The 14,212-nt window shown below is 44.5% G+C and overlaps 1 protein-coding gene across 1 annotated transcript in view; it reads left to right on the top strand.

Moving 5' to 3' along the window:
- Positions 1-7,297, top strand: part of LOC310879176 (uncharacterized protein) — a 55,644-nt gene extending 48,347 nt beyond the window's left edge. Inside the window, exons 14-21 of the mRNA XM_083793628.1 lie at positions 376-543; positions 1,233-1,406; positions 3,541-3,630; positions 3,781-3,864; positions 4,497-4,615; positions 5,292-5,400; positions 6,130-6,293; positions 7,014-7,297. Of these exons, the coding sequence (XP_083649754.1) occupies positions 376-543; positions 1,233-1,406; positions 3,541-3,630; positions 3,781-3,864; positions 4,497-4,615; positions 5,292-5,400; positions 6,130-6,293; positions 7,014-7,122 (1,017 nt within the window). The 3' untranslated portion in view covers positions 7,123-7,297. The remainder of the gene's footprint in view (positions 1-375; positions 544-1,232; positions 1,407-3,540; positions 3,631-3,780; positions 3,865-4,496; positions 4,616-5,291; positions 5,401-6,129; positions 6,294-7,013) is intronic.
- Positions 7,298-14,212: the final 6,915 nt, after the last annotated feature.

Here is a 14,212-nt window from a genome sequence, read left to right as displayed (position 1 = left end):
TTTCAGCTCAAGACCCAAAAGATACATTTGGTGTTTCCCTTGGATCCAAACTTACAAAATTAATTATGAATTAGTCAGTCAAACCCTATTTCAAAAATAGTTCAATTTGCTGATTGACTTTGCTAATTGCTTACATTGGGTTGCATTACAACTCGTGTGCAGATTTTGCTATTTTCACATTTTATTGTCAGTTTCTGACAGTTTCTAACTCAAAGGTTTCCCCAGCCTTGCAGGCCTCCACCCAGGCAGGGTTAGGGTTAGAGAACTCAGGGTAAAGTCTCTGTTGTTCCTCCAGCTAGGAGAGGCCTTGCAGGCCTCCACCCAGGCAGGGTTAGGGTTAGAGAACTCAGGGTAAAGTCTCTGTTGTTCCTCCAGCTAGGAGAGGCCTTGCAGGCCTCCACCCAGGCAGGGGCAGAGCTGAGTCTGCAGCAGAAGCTCCGCGACGACGCCCAGACCAGGGTGGAGGAGCTTGAAGAGTCCCTGATGGAGAAAGACCAGGAGCTGCTGACGCTCCAGGGAGCCGTCACCAGACTGCAGGGAGAGGTGAGGATATTACAACTATCGACCTGAGGCCAATCCTCAGGGGGTCACCAACATAGATGTTCTGTTTTACACACCATTATAATGTTCTCATTTTGATCATAAGACCTACTTACTGAATGTCAAGTCTCCAGATGTTCTTCAGAATATGTATGACAATTATTTACTATGACTCTAGGGCACATTATGAGTCCAACTAGCACTATAGTGGTTCTCAAATGTTTTATTTGCAAAGATCCCCTTAACTCTGCGAGTGTTCAATTGAACACTCGTGTTTACCTCGTGTGTTTCTGGTAATATTATGTTTGTGCACTCATTTTGTATGTCCGTGGCAAAAATGGAATGCTGACAAAAATGTCCCCCACAAGCCAACATGGCGATGACCCCTGCCGGGACCCCCGAGAAGAGAAGATTTGTGTTGTTCAATTTTATTTTTTTCAAAAATAGCACATGTACAGCGCAAGCTTGCAGCGCGGCACGACGTGACGTAGAGGAGCAGTGACCTGGAGGAGCTTCGTAGAGGCTTCCAGCGCGGCACACGTCGACTCGCTGCAAGCCGCCTTGTACATCTGCTATTTTTAAATAGCTGACGCAAAAGTCGCAATAATCAGAAGTGTTGGCACGTCACACTCCAAGACTAGAAATGCGTCTTTGATGTGTGTGTGTGTGTGTCTTTGTGTGTGTCTTGTCAGGTGTCTGAGAAGCTGAGCGACAAGGAGAGGACCTTAGAGGAGGAGATCCAGCTCAGAGAGCGCATTCAGCTGCAGTGGAAACAAGCCGACAGGACCGTAGATGACCTGCACATGGAGCTGCAGACGGTCAACCAGGCTAAAGACGACCTGAGTAAACAGGTTAAACAGGCACAGGTAATACTACTGCTACGAATACAACTACTACTACTATTACTGATATTCTGGGAGGTTGAAGACCAAGCGTGCCGGCGGCATTCAGCTGATCCAGAACTGCTCAGCAGGCCCGGTGGCCTTCAACCCTGAAATCTTTGCGTTCCCTTCACTTCGGCTTCCGGTTTTCCGCCTACGCTCAGTTCAGAACACTGAACACAAGCTAATCAAAGGCATGGCACCCCCATAACCGTCAAGAAACCATCCACCCCCTACTCCCCTTCACACTCAGTTGGCTCAGCTATCACAGAATGTCTGTCCTGGCCAACACTACAAAGGCCGCTCCTGCACCCCCCCCCCCAAACAGTGAAATGAACTCTGACCTTTCCCTCTGCAGTCAGGGCTGCAGACTCACTCCAGAGTCTGAAAGCTCACCACTTCCCTAGCACTACTTCACCCACTAGCACTCCCCTAATCCTTGTATCACTCCTTGTCAACGTTTTCTAGCTACGGTATACGATGCATGCTATGTTGGTTAATTGACATGCAATCTCTGCTGTCTGTTTGACCAGCAGTGACCACAAATGCTGAGCATGTTAATAGATAGAATGTTGCTTAGAACGTCTTTGAAGGATTTAATTATTTTACTTTGCACTGTACTTACTGAACCTGACCATTTACCCTGTCAATTGTTGACTCATTGTTTATGACATTTAGCCTGATCTTACACTCTGGATGAGAGCGTCTGATATGTGCCTACATTGTAAATTGATACTACTACTATTTTTACTACTACTAGTACTGATACTACCACTATTTATATGACTACTACTACTACCAGTACTCTCCTACTGCTACAAGACACGGCACGTTATTGTATGTGTTTAGCACATTTCAACAACAATTCAAAGTGATTTCCATTGCTTCAGACCAAAAGCACACAGGCCCCCGTTCACACAGGGATGAACTTAAAATGAATCGGTGAATCAGTTGGTCGTGGTCATCAGAATTTAAGGTTAATGTGGTATTAATTATGCTAATCCTTCGAAGCAGTGTTGTACTAATTCCATAACCTCATGAATAAATAATGTTAATGTAGCCATTTCTAAAGACTGTTAATCTGTCCCCTTTCAACCTTGTATTCTCACAACAAGAGGACAGGGATGAGTCACAATAGACCTCTACGCAGAAGTTATTTAATATATTAGGAGAGACAGACAGTAGGAAAGCTGGGGAGACAGTGTAGGAGAGACAGACAGTAGGAAAGCTGGGGAGACAGTGTAGGAGAGACAGACAGTAGGAAAGCTGGGGAGACAGTGTAGGAGAGACAGACAGTAGGAAAGCTGGGGAGACAGTGTAGGAGAGACAGACAGTAGGAAAGCTGGGGAGACAGTGTAGGAGAGACAGACAGTAGGAAAGCTGGGGAGACAGTGTAGGAGAGACAGACAGTAGGAAAGCTGGGGAGACAGTGTAGGAGAGACAGACAGACAGTAGGAAAGCCGAGAGACAGTGTAGGAGAGACAGACAGTAGGAAAGCTGGGGAGACAGTGTAGGAGAGACAGACAGTAGGAAAGCCGAGAGACAGTGTAGGAGAGACAGACAGTAATATAGCTGAGAGACAGACAGCGTAGGAGAGACAGAAAGTAGGAAAGCTGAGAGAGAGACAGTGTAGGAGAGACAGACAGTAAGACAGCTGAGAGGGAGACAGCGTAGGAGAGACAGACAGTAATAAAGCTGAGAGGGAGACAGCACAGGAGAGACAGACAGTAGGAAAGCTGAGAGGGAGACAGTGTAGGAGAGACAGACAGTAATAATGCTGAGAGGGAGACAGCACAGGAGAGACAGACAGTAGGACAGCTGAGAGGGAGACAGTGTAGCAGAGACAGACAGTAATAAAGCTGAGAGGGAGACAGCACAGGAGAGACAGACAGTAGGAAAGCTGAGAGGGAGACAGTGTAGGAGAGACAGACAGTAATAATGCTGAGAGGGAGACAGCACAGGAGAGACAGACAGTAGGACAGCTGAGAGGGAGACAGTGTAGGAGAGACAGACAGTAGGAAAGCTGAGAGGGAGTGTAGGAGAGACAGGGAGACAAGTAAGAAGTGTTTATTTAGGCCTTGGTGGATTCCTCTGTGTTCAATGTGTGTGTCCTTTTCAGGAGAAAATGATTGATCTTGAAAGTGACCTGGAGGAGCTTCATGATAGTGAGCAGAGATGGGCCAGTAAACACAAAAGATCTATTGAACAGGTGAATTGTTGTTTAAAATAAAATAAAAATGTGATGATGCAAGATTTGCTCCTGACACTGACAATGTACATGTGTTTTTTTTTATATTTTCAGTCACAATGCTGGTGATTCATCGACTGACTATTTTTATGTATGACTTGTTGATTTCAGACTGAACAGTTACAGTTGAAGCTGATTCAGGAGAAGGATCTCAATGAACAGCTGGACTGTGAGAAAGTCATACTGGAGAGACAGGTACGCAGTCTACGCACACACTGTGTGTGTGTGTGTGTGTGTGTGTGTGTGTGTGTGTGTGTGTGTGTCTGTGTCTGTGTCTGCGTGCGTGAGTGCGTGCGCCTGCACAAAGGAGAGTGTTCCAAAAGGACTCGTACGGGTCCATTTGAGGAGTTACGGGACTGTAACTCCGAGAGCGTACAGATCAAACCAAATAGACCTACGACGTAGTGTACACTTGGTTCTATTTTCTACACTCTCAGAATTAGGATTTTATATTATCCCATTCTGACCGGGCACCCATTTTGGTGTTGGCATCATGTTATGCTTTAGCTATTGAAAAATAGCAGATCTACAAGCTCATATCGCGCCACCGAGTGGCGCGATACGAGCTTGTAGGTCTGCTATTTTTTGAAAAATCGAAGAACGACTGACATTTTTAGAACTGATCTCAGGTCAGAATGGGTTAATCAGACCAGTGTGTGTCCAGTGGAAACCTCGTGTGAATCTGATCTCAGGTCAGAATGGGTTATAGATTGTCTCAAATGGTGGGGGGGGGGTCCGTGGCCAAATGGGGGGGGGGGGGAGGCGGGGGTTCTTGACGTTCTAAAGTCTGATAACCACTGTGTCCATCTGGTCACCCCCATGCACAGATCCGTGAGTTGCGCGTGGAGGTGGACGAGCTCCAGACGTCCAGGGTCCAGGAGGACGTGATCTCCAGGACGGAGAGCAGAGTCAAGGAGCTGGAGAACGTCCTCCGCACGGAGGAGAGGTGGGTGAAGTCTCCATAATGTATGGCAGGGCAGCCAGGCAGAGTAGAGCGTCGCAGTCCCCCCAGCCCCCTTTCATGACCACGACAGGCCCGGGAAATAATTTCACATTCATTTTTCCTATAGACGTTTCAATAGGTATTAGACCTTTTAAGCCTCGGACAAAGCCAACTCTTGCTGTGACAAATCATGACAATAAACACAATGTTTTGGGCCGGTCAAATAATTAGAAAGAAGGGAGAGAAAAAAAAGGCTTTTATACACACATGATGATGAGGGCTGATTACACATGAGATACAGCTGGGGAACACAAGAACATAATGGAACCAAAACAAAAACACAACATAGAAATAACAAGACAGGCACAGTCTGTGACTGTGACACATTCATACAATAAGCTCAGAACCTGTTGCATCTCGGAATATGTTGCTAGTCTAAGTCCAGTGTAAAAGGTTGTTAAAGAGGAATATGTTGCTAGTCCAGTGTAAAAGGTTGTTAAAGAGGAATATGTTGCTAGTCCAGTGTAAAAGGTTGTTAAAGAGGAATATGTTGCTAGTCCAGTGTAAAAGGTTGTTAAAGAGGAATATGTTGCTAGTCTAAGTCCAGTGTAAAAGGTTGTTAAAGAGGAATATGTTGCTAGTCCAGTGTAAAAGGTTGTTAAAGAGGAGTGTATTTCAGGAACAAGGCAGCTCTGAACAACACCGTCAGCAAACTGGAGAGAAAGATTAATGAACTGTCTGACCAACTGGAGGAGGAACACCGGATATCTACTGAACAGAAAGACCTGGTAACGCACGCACTTACTCACGCACTTATGCACGCACACACACACACACACACACACACACACACACACACACACACACACACACACACACACACACATCATTTCATTATATACAGATTCTCACTAGAGGGCGATAGAGGACAGTTATAGATTTGTCTCACCAAAGCATAGTATTTTTCTCTTCATATGGATATTTCATAAGATGCAGATGCAGGTCCCTCTTCTTGGCTTACTCTGTTTAACCCATTCTGACCTGAGATCAGATTCATACAAGGTTTCCACTGGACACACACTGGTCTGATTAACCCATTCTGACCTGAGATCAGATTCTAGAAATGTCAGTCGCTCTTCGATTTTTCAAAAATAGCAGACCTACAAGCTCGTATCGTATCAGTGGCGCGATATGAGCTTGTAGATCTGCTATTTTTCAATAGCTAAAGCATAACACGATGCCGACACCAAAATGGGTGCCTGTTCAGAATGGGTTAAAATCATGAACATTTGTGCACATCTTTTAACATGTTTTGACCAACAAGGTCGAAATGAGGCAAGCCTTTAATTGAATTAAAAAGGCAACTGCCCGGATCCTCTCTTTTGATCTAAGACTAAATATATTGACAATTGTATCAACAAATTAAAAAAACTAGACAAAAATGTTAGGAAGGGACTAGTGGACCAGTACATAACACACATGTCAATTCTCCATCCATTGCCAATGCTCCCACGCAGCTGACCCAGAGGATGCGCGCTCTGAAGCGGCAGCTCAACGAGGCCGAGGAGGAGACGAGCCGGAAGGAGGCCCAGTACAGACACACCCAGAGGGAGCTCTCTGAGGAGAGAGAGACGTCTGGGAGACTGCAGAGACAACTACTGGACCAGCACCTCCAGATGAAGTAAGATTTGTTTTTTTATATATCATTTTTATCCCATGATTTTTTTCACCTAGTGTCAATAATCTAATCCTAATCCTAACTTCCTCTGCCAACCTGGGGGGGGGGGGTGCAGCATACTGACCTCATGCTTCCTTCTATGCATGAGGAGTCCAAGCTGCTTCTTTTCACCTGACCAGGGAGAGTTTCCCCGGTTGGACGTAGCGCGTGGAACGAACACGTTATTACCAGTTCCTTTCCCCTCCATCAGACGCCCCAGCTGGCCAGGGGGAGGTAGTTTAGAGACCAGGATTACTGCATGTTTTTTGTGAGCGTGCCTACCCTAGGAGACACGAGGAGAACATGCAAACTCCACACAGAAAGGCCCTTTCGCCATCGCACTGCGACGCGTTGAGAGCTTGTAGATCTGCTATTTTCCGGGGCGTGACCCCACACTCGTTGGCTACTGGAGATGCGGCGATGACATGGATCTCTAAATAAATTCTTTCACCGCAAAATGCTGCGTTCAAGATCGGGAGAGTTCAGAAAAAAGAAATTCTCGCATATGGCATGGAAAGGAGAGGGAGGGCATTTGCATTTCTTTCACCATAGTAAATGCTGCATTCATGGTCTGGAGAAGGCAGTTGTTTTATACAGACGGGTAAAAGCCAAGGGCATGCGGGGGCTGAAGCCCCCCTTTGATGTCTATGTGTTCACGTTATTTTTTGCTGGTCCTCTGTGCAGGCGTAAGGAGTCCGCTCTGATGAGGCAGACCCTGGACAGCCTTCGTCTGGACCTGAGCGTGGACGAGGAAGACGACGACGCGCTACAGCAGAACGCCTCCAAGGTCTAAACGACGCCTTCGCCTCCTTCCTGTCCACGCGCAGAGCAGAACACGTCCTGCGGTGTCCATTCTCCGTTTGTGAAACATACTCTTGTGTTTAGAAACAATGGCTCCGTCTGTCAAAGAGCCTGTCATTGCCGTCATTTAAGCCCAAACCACACACAACGATTCGCCATGCAACTCCTTGCAACCAACCACAAAGTGTCGAGAAGTGCACCAATGCTGACGGCATTTGTGAAAAATCGTTTTAACGTTTGTTTATATAAATTAATGCCCTATATTATGCTTCATCGCATGACAGTGTCGTGCAAACGTAAATTGTATAGTGACGTTCACAAAATAGGGACACCTGGTTGAATATGGTTGAGTGTGTGGGTTTTATAAGTATTAAACCAATGCAAAGTATTAACAAGACCTTGTGACTAAATAATAACTACATTGGATCCATTGGAACTCCATTTCCTGAAATGTAACTGGCAAGGTTTTCATCCGACAACGACGTTATGGGAAAATCAAATGATGGCTTTTCCATCAGATGGGACACGATGGCTGCCTGTGGCCCAGTGGTGACTGAGAGGTCGCTCCACTGGGGGGAGGATGGTGCTCCAACCCAACCCAACCCAAAGCAGCCTGTCTGTGATTATCTTCTGCCAGATGCATGGGCTGTTTCCTAAAGGAGGTGAAAGGTGTTGGCCCCGACCAAGCACAGAACCTTTTAGAAAGACATGGTTCAATTGAAAATGGCAGATCCACAAGCTTATTTATGAAAATTATTTAAAAATATATATTTTATTCATGAAACCCTTTTGAAAAATGTTGGAATTGTTTTTAATGAATGAAAAGTTATCTTTTACTATTTCTTTTTAAATATATTTTGAAATAATATATTTCTTTTGTAGGAAACAAAAGAGGGGGGGATATTTACTCGCAATCTGTTGTCACGGAAGGCCATGACGTCACGTCACCTATAAAGTACATCATCAACCCATTCTGACCTGAGATCAGATTCATACGAGGTTTCCGCCGGACACACACTGGTCTGATGAACCCATTCTGACCTGAGATCAGATTCTAAAAATGTCAGTCGCTCTTCGATTTTTCAAAAATAGCAGACCTACAAGCTCGTATCGCGCCACTCGGTGGCGCGATATGAGCTTGTAGATCTGCTATTTTTTTATTTTTTTTTAAGATATTTTTTGCGGCTTACGCCTTTATTGATTTTTTTTTTAAGGGATAGAAAGTAGGCTGACAGGAAACGGGAGAGAGATGGGGGGATGACATGCGGTAAAGGCCGTGTCGGGTCCGGGAGTCGAACCCGCGGCACACCGCGACTGGATCACCAGTCCGGTGCCCAGACCGTTACGCTACGGCCTGGGCCAGATCTGCTATTTTTAAATAGCTAAAGCATAACATGATGCTGACACCAAAATGGGTGCCCGGTCAGAATGGGTTAAGAATATAAGAAAGGAGGTATCTAGAGACAGGCTTTAGCTCCGTTCCCTCCCCAGCTCCTAAGAAGAAATACAGATCCTTAGGCTATAAGGCCTCCCCGAATACGAGCCCTTATAGACTCCTCTGACAGTCCCCTATAAGTATAGGAGATCTCGGTTACACAATCCATACAAATGGGTCCACGACCCAAACATGGGTCCCCGAGGTTCAAGAATGACCACTTTGTAGATCTGCTATTTTTTGGATAATGTTGAAGTTGGGGTTAATGATAATAATGGTTAATAATGACCCCTCACAACAGGTCGTGAGTTTGTAGATCTCCAATCTTTTTATATTGAGGCTGGGGTTGAAGTGGATAAGAAGAGGGTCTGTGGCTCACCTGTACGCCCTCTGCTGGTGATGCACCCATGATGCATGTGACTCACACAACAACAAAAACACCACCAACTTCTGTGGCAAACATTCATACTGTGTCTGTACTGTATGGCCACAGCAGTTAACAGTCTATTGACTTTATAATATATTGAATTAATCTATGGCCAATCTTTTTATTGGGTGCTAGTATAGAAAATGTGTTTTATACTATCACCTAATGAAAAGGCTAAAAATGTGATTCCCTTTGTTCTACAGAATGGGAATCATCTCTATTGTCACGTCACAGTTTTGTGGGTGAAATTAGATTTTGTGCATCGTTCCCATCGTGTTGTTTTCCCAATAAAACAAAGAAAGGGAAGAAGGGAGGGGGGGGGGGGAGGAGATCAAAGCAAGAAAGAAAAATGTAGAAGCTCTTTCCACACACAAAAAGCACACTCGTAGGGTCTCTCTTAGCTTATTTACATCTTATTTACTTATCTTAAGTTATTTACCAGACTTTTCCATGCCAAAGCCTCTCCTTTTTTCCTGATAGCTACAGGAAAGCCCACCTGCTCACCTTGTGTTGAACAGGCAGCTGTGGTGTCCCACCAAAAAGCCCTCAATACTGTGTGTGTGTGTGTGTGTGTGTGTGTGTGTGTGTGTGTGTGTGTGTGTGTGTGTGTGTGTGTGTGTGTGTGTGTGTGTGTGTGTGTGTGTGTGTGTGTGTGTGTGTGTGTGTGTGTGTGTGTGTGTGTGTGTGTGTGTGTGTGTGTGTGTGTGTGTGTGTGTGTGGTGATGAATCGGAATTAAGTGAATAGTCCAAGATAAAAACTTGGCACGAGTGAGTGACTTTTGTGGGGACAGACATATTCACTTTTTTGTGTTTTTTTTTACAATTTCACAATTATGCACAATAATTATGTGGACACAGGAAAAGGTACTTACTACTAGTAGTAGTATTATGTCAAAGACTATATACTTTACACGGACAACAGAAGTTTCGTTTGTTATTTACGAGTGTATGCAATCCAATTGATTTGGAGTTGGAATGTTATGTATCATAATAGATAGAGCCTTTATTGTCTTCACTGATCATTGCACACTTTCCAGGATATTCCAGGACTCAGAGAGGGAGGGAGACAGACTGTAGGACAGCTGAGAGACAGACAGTGTAGGAGAGACAGACTGTAGGACAGCTGAGAGGGAGACAGTGTAGGAGAGACAGACTGTACGACAGCTGAGAGGGAGACAGTGTATGAGAGACAGACTGTAGGAAAGCTGGGAGGGAGAAAGTGTAGGAGAGACAGACTGTAGGACAGCTGAGAGGGAGACAGTGTAGGAGAGACAGACTGTAGGACAGCTGAGAGGGAGACAGTGTAGGAGAGACAGACCGTAGGACAGCTGAGAGGGAGACAGTGTAGGAGAGATAGACAGTAGGAAAGCTGAGAGGGAGACGGTTGTACGAGAGACAGACAGTAAGAAAGCTCTGGTAAAACGTGATGACCGAACGTGATCAAGCTGTCCTCAGTAGCCTATTTGAAGTTAATCTGTGTGGTTTGATGGTTCTTGACTTTATAAGGAAGAAACTGTGGGAGATGGGTCTAAGAATGTAACGCCGTTTGGAAATGATTGTATCAACTTTTGATTTGACCATAGAAAGTAAGATGTTATTTATATTGTCTTTTTTAGGAAGATTTGGATTTAATTCTGTGTATTTTATTTTTGTTGTTTCACTTTGGGTAATCATTTGTTTATTATGATTATGAAACAATTGTGGTATTTTTTTTATACTAATTCATTAGCTGTATGTTAATTTGGGACATTTTGTTCACCATAATATGCCTCCTAAACATGGCAAGATGCTAGAGAGAAAAGCATTTGGTTTGATATGCGGTAACTATCTATGGGTGGAATATAACTATATCTATAGATCAGTATGATATCACTATCTTTACATGGCCATACTTTGATGGTTCAAATGACACATGAAAGTCACAGTAATTCTGGATGTGTCTTTAGATATCATCTTTTGATGTAGTTAGTCTTATTTTATGTTTTTGTCTTTGTTTTTGTTTTGTTTCGATACACTCACACACTCACTATACACTCACAGTAGGTGTGTATTATGTACACTCTTACATTTCCATTTCCCAGCCATTCAGTTGCCAAAAAACTAAAAGAAAACATATTTTAATAATTTGGGGACCCCCCCCCAAATAGTTTGGGGACCCCTCGAGGGGTAGCGACCCCCATGTTCATTGTTGTTGGGTTATTAGAGGTGAGACATGCTCTCTGGGAGACAGCATGGCCAGCTGAGGCTGGTCATAAGGTCAGGCATCTGATCCCAAGCCAGCGGAGGCTAGTCATGCGCTTCTTTTACGTTTTTTCTTCTTTTTATCAGTTCCCGTCATGTGTTCACTGTGTTCCTACATAATATACAGTCTGTATGTTGCCTTTACCATTTATTTTGATTGCATACAAAAGTAAGAAATACAAGTTGAAAAACTGACTTGGAACCATGCCATGTAACACAGCGGGTATTTATTTTTTCACACTTTGTTTTGGTGAGAAGGTGGTGCTCTGGACATACACAAATAAAGCCATTATAATGTCATTCTCAAGTTGACTGTGTATTCTGTTGAATGTTGGCTGGGGGCCAACGCCCAATGCATTCTCAATGGCAATAGCACAAACTTTGGCATGCTACTCCTACATACTTACACCTAGACCTTTCTCTGTCTGTCTGGACATGGATTTTCTTCTTTCCAATTACTCATTCAACAAATCAGAGCAATAAACCGAAAACAAAGCACATAAAAATACAAATAAAATGCATATGAACAAAAGAAATATCAAAACAAACCTTAAACTCATGGTGACTCAGACACGCTGGCTTCATGCAACAGCAAAGCCTTCCTCAGTACAACGGTAATGAGGTGCACTTTTCTTGCGATTCTCCTTTGAATAATGATGCTCCTTTCTTGAGCACTTTGGGGGTCGCCCAGGTATCAAAGCACGTCTCCCCCCGAGTGGTGCCTTCCTTCTGGCAATCGCCGTTGGTTGTACGCCAATCATTTTTGAAGACTGCAGATATCTGGCTTTGACCTGTGGCACCTTACCAAAACAATGCAGAGCGGATATGAAGGGGAGTTTTGTCCAGTGCTTCCTGGAGTACTTCCACGACCGACCCATGAGTGGACACTTGGGCAAGCTGAAGACTCTCTTGCGTGCTCTCGAGGTGGCCTGGTGGCCCACGATCCGGAAGGATGTCTGGGAGCATGTGAAGAGGTGTCTGGTTTGCCAGCAGTACAAGCCAGAGAATCAGAAACCATCCAGGAATGATGCAGTCCACCCAGGTGAGCCAGGCAGGAGAGGCTCTCGGGATCGACCTAACGTTCCCGAGGAGCAAGAAGGGGAACACCATGTTGCTGCATGGTCACCATAGACTATTACACCAAGTGGGTGGAGATGTTCCCGTTGAGAACTGGCGGATTCCCAGGGGGTCCCCAGTAAACGTAGGTAACGCAGCTATAGTGGTTTGAAGTATATAGACAGCAGTGAACTACAGTCTTTTCACATTGAAAATGACATTTATAAAAGATAACTGTGCATGAATGCTTAGAATGCATCCCAGTGCTTCTCAATTAAGGGTTTGTGGACCCCCGGGGGCCCTTGGGGGATTCCCAGGGGGTCCCCAGTAAACGTAGGTAGCGCAGCTACTATTGAAAAATAGAAGATCTACAAGCTCATAGCGCGCCACCGAGTGAACTACAGTCTTTTCACATTGAAAATGACATTTATAAAAGATAACTGTGCATGAATGCTTAGAATGCATCCCAGTGCTTCTCAATTAAGCGTCCATGGACCCCCTGGGGCCCTTGGGGGATTCCCAGGGGGTCCCCAGTAAACGTAGGTAACGCAGCTGTGGTTTGAAGTATATAGACAGCAGTGAACTACAGTCGACTGTTTTCACATTGAAAATGACATTTATAAAAGATAACTGTGCATGAATGCTTAGAATGCATCCCAGTGCTTCTCAATTAAGCGTTCGTGGACCCCCGGGGGCCCTTGGGGGATTCCCAGGGGGTCCCCAGTAAACGTAGGTAACGCAGCTATAGTGGTTTAAAGTATATAGACAGCAGTGAACTACAGTCGACTGTTTTCACATTGAAAATGACATTTATAAAAGATAACTGCATGAATGCTTAGAATGCATCCCAGTGCTTCTCAGTAATGGGTTTGTGGACCCCCGGGGGCCCTTGGGGGATTCCCAGGAAAAAACAAATCTGAATGGCCTGTGTATCCATTGCAGCTTTAATTCAATACTTAACGTTGGGTAATGTCATATTAATATCAATTTGTGTTGCTATACAAATGCTCATTTAACCCACTACAATATAGAAATACCCATTCTGGGCGGGCACCCATTTCGGTGTCAGCGTCATGTTATGCTTTAGCTATTGAAAAATAGCAGATCTACAAGCTCATAGCGCGCCACCGAGTGGCGCGCTACGAGCTTGTAGGTCTGCTATTTTTGAAAAATCGAAGAGCGACTGACATTTTTAGAATCTGATCTCAGGTCAGAATGGGTTCATCAGACCAGTGTGTGTCCAGTGGAAACCTCGTATGAATCTGATCTCAGGTGTCAGAATGGGTTAAAGTACCAAAAGTAGGACTATACTAATTGTGCACAATGTCCCATCTCAAGTTTTCTCGAGTTTATAAAAAGCCTTTGAAAATAACAGAACATAACTGTTATGTTATTGAAAATAGCAGATCTGCTCTTTTCAAATGGCCAAAATGTGTATAGGGCATAATCAAGATCTACAAAGTAACTAGTAGCCTAACTAGGGTGAGAAGTTCAGTCACACGAGAGAGACTCGGAGTAGAACCGCTGCTCCTTGCCTGGAAAGGTGCCAGCTTAGGTGGTTGGGGCATCTGGTTAGGAGGTCCTCGACGCACGTCCCACTGGGAGAAGACCCCGGGGCAGACCAAGGCGCAGTTGGAGGAAACACATGGACTCACTGAGATAAGGCCTAACAAAAGAAAACTTTGGTTTCCGGTTGCCGACCGACTCTATTAAATATGCGCGACTCATATTATTTTATTGGCATTTGGTGAAAAAAAATAATAATAATAATAAAGAAGCTCAGAATGCGACCGAGTAAGACCCAAAAGGTCTTTATTAAAATTAAAATTATCTTTGATGAGACCATTGGGACGCGCGAAGTCAAAATAAAGTTTTCTTTCGTCTAAAATATCACGTGCGCAAATGTTTTGGAATGCGTCATCG

The sequence above is a fragment of the Protomyctophum parallelum genome, assembly GCF_964188405.1.
Source record: "Protomyctophum parallelum genome assembly, chromosome: 21".
In the NCBI taxonomy this organism is placed as follows: Eukaryota; Metazoa; Chordata; class Actinopteri; order Myctophiformes; family Myctophidae; genus Protomyctophum; species Protomyctophum parallelum.
The sequence above is the reverse complement of the archived record's forward strand: the minus strand, read 5'-3'. Positions and strand labels throughout refer to the sequence as shown.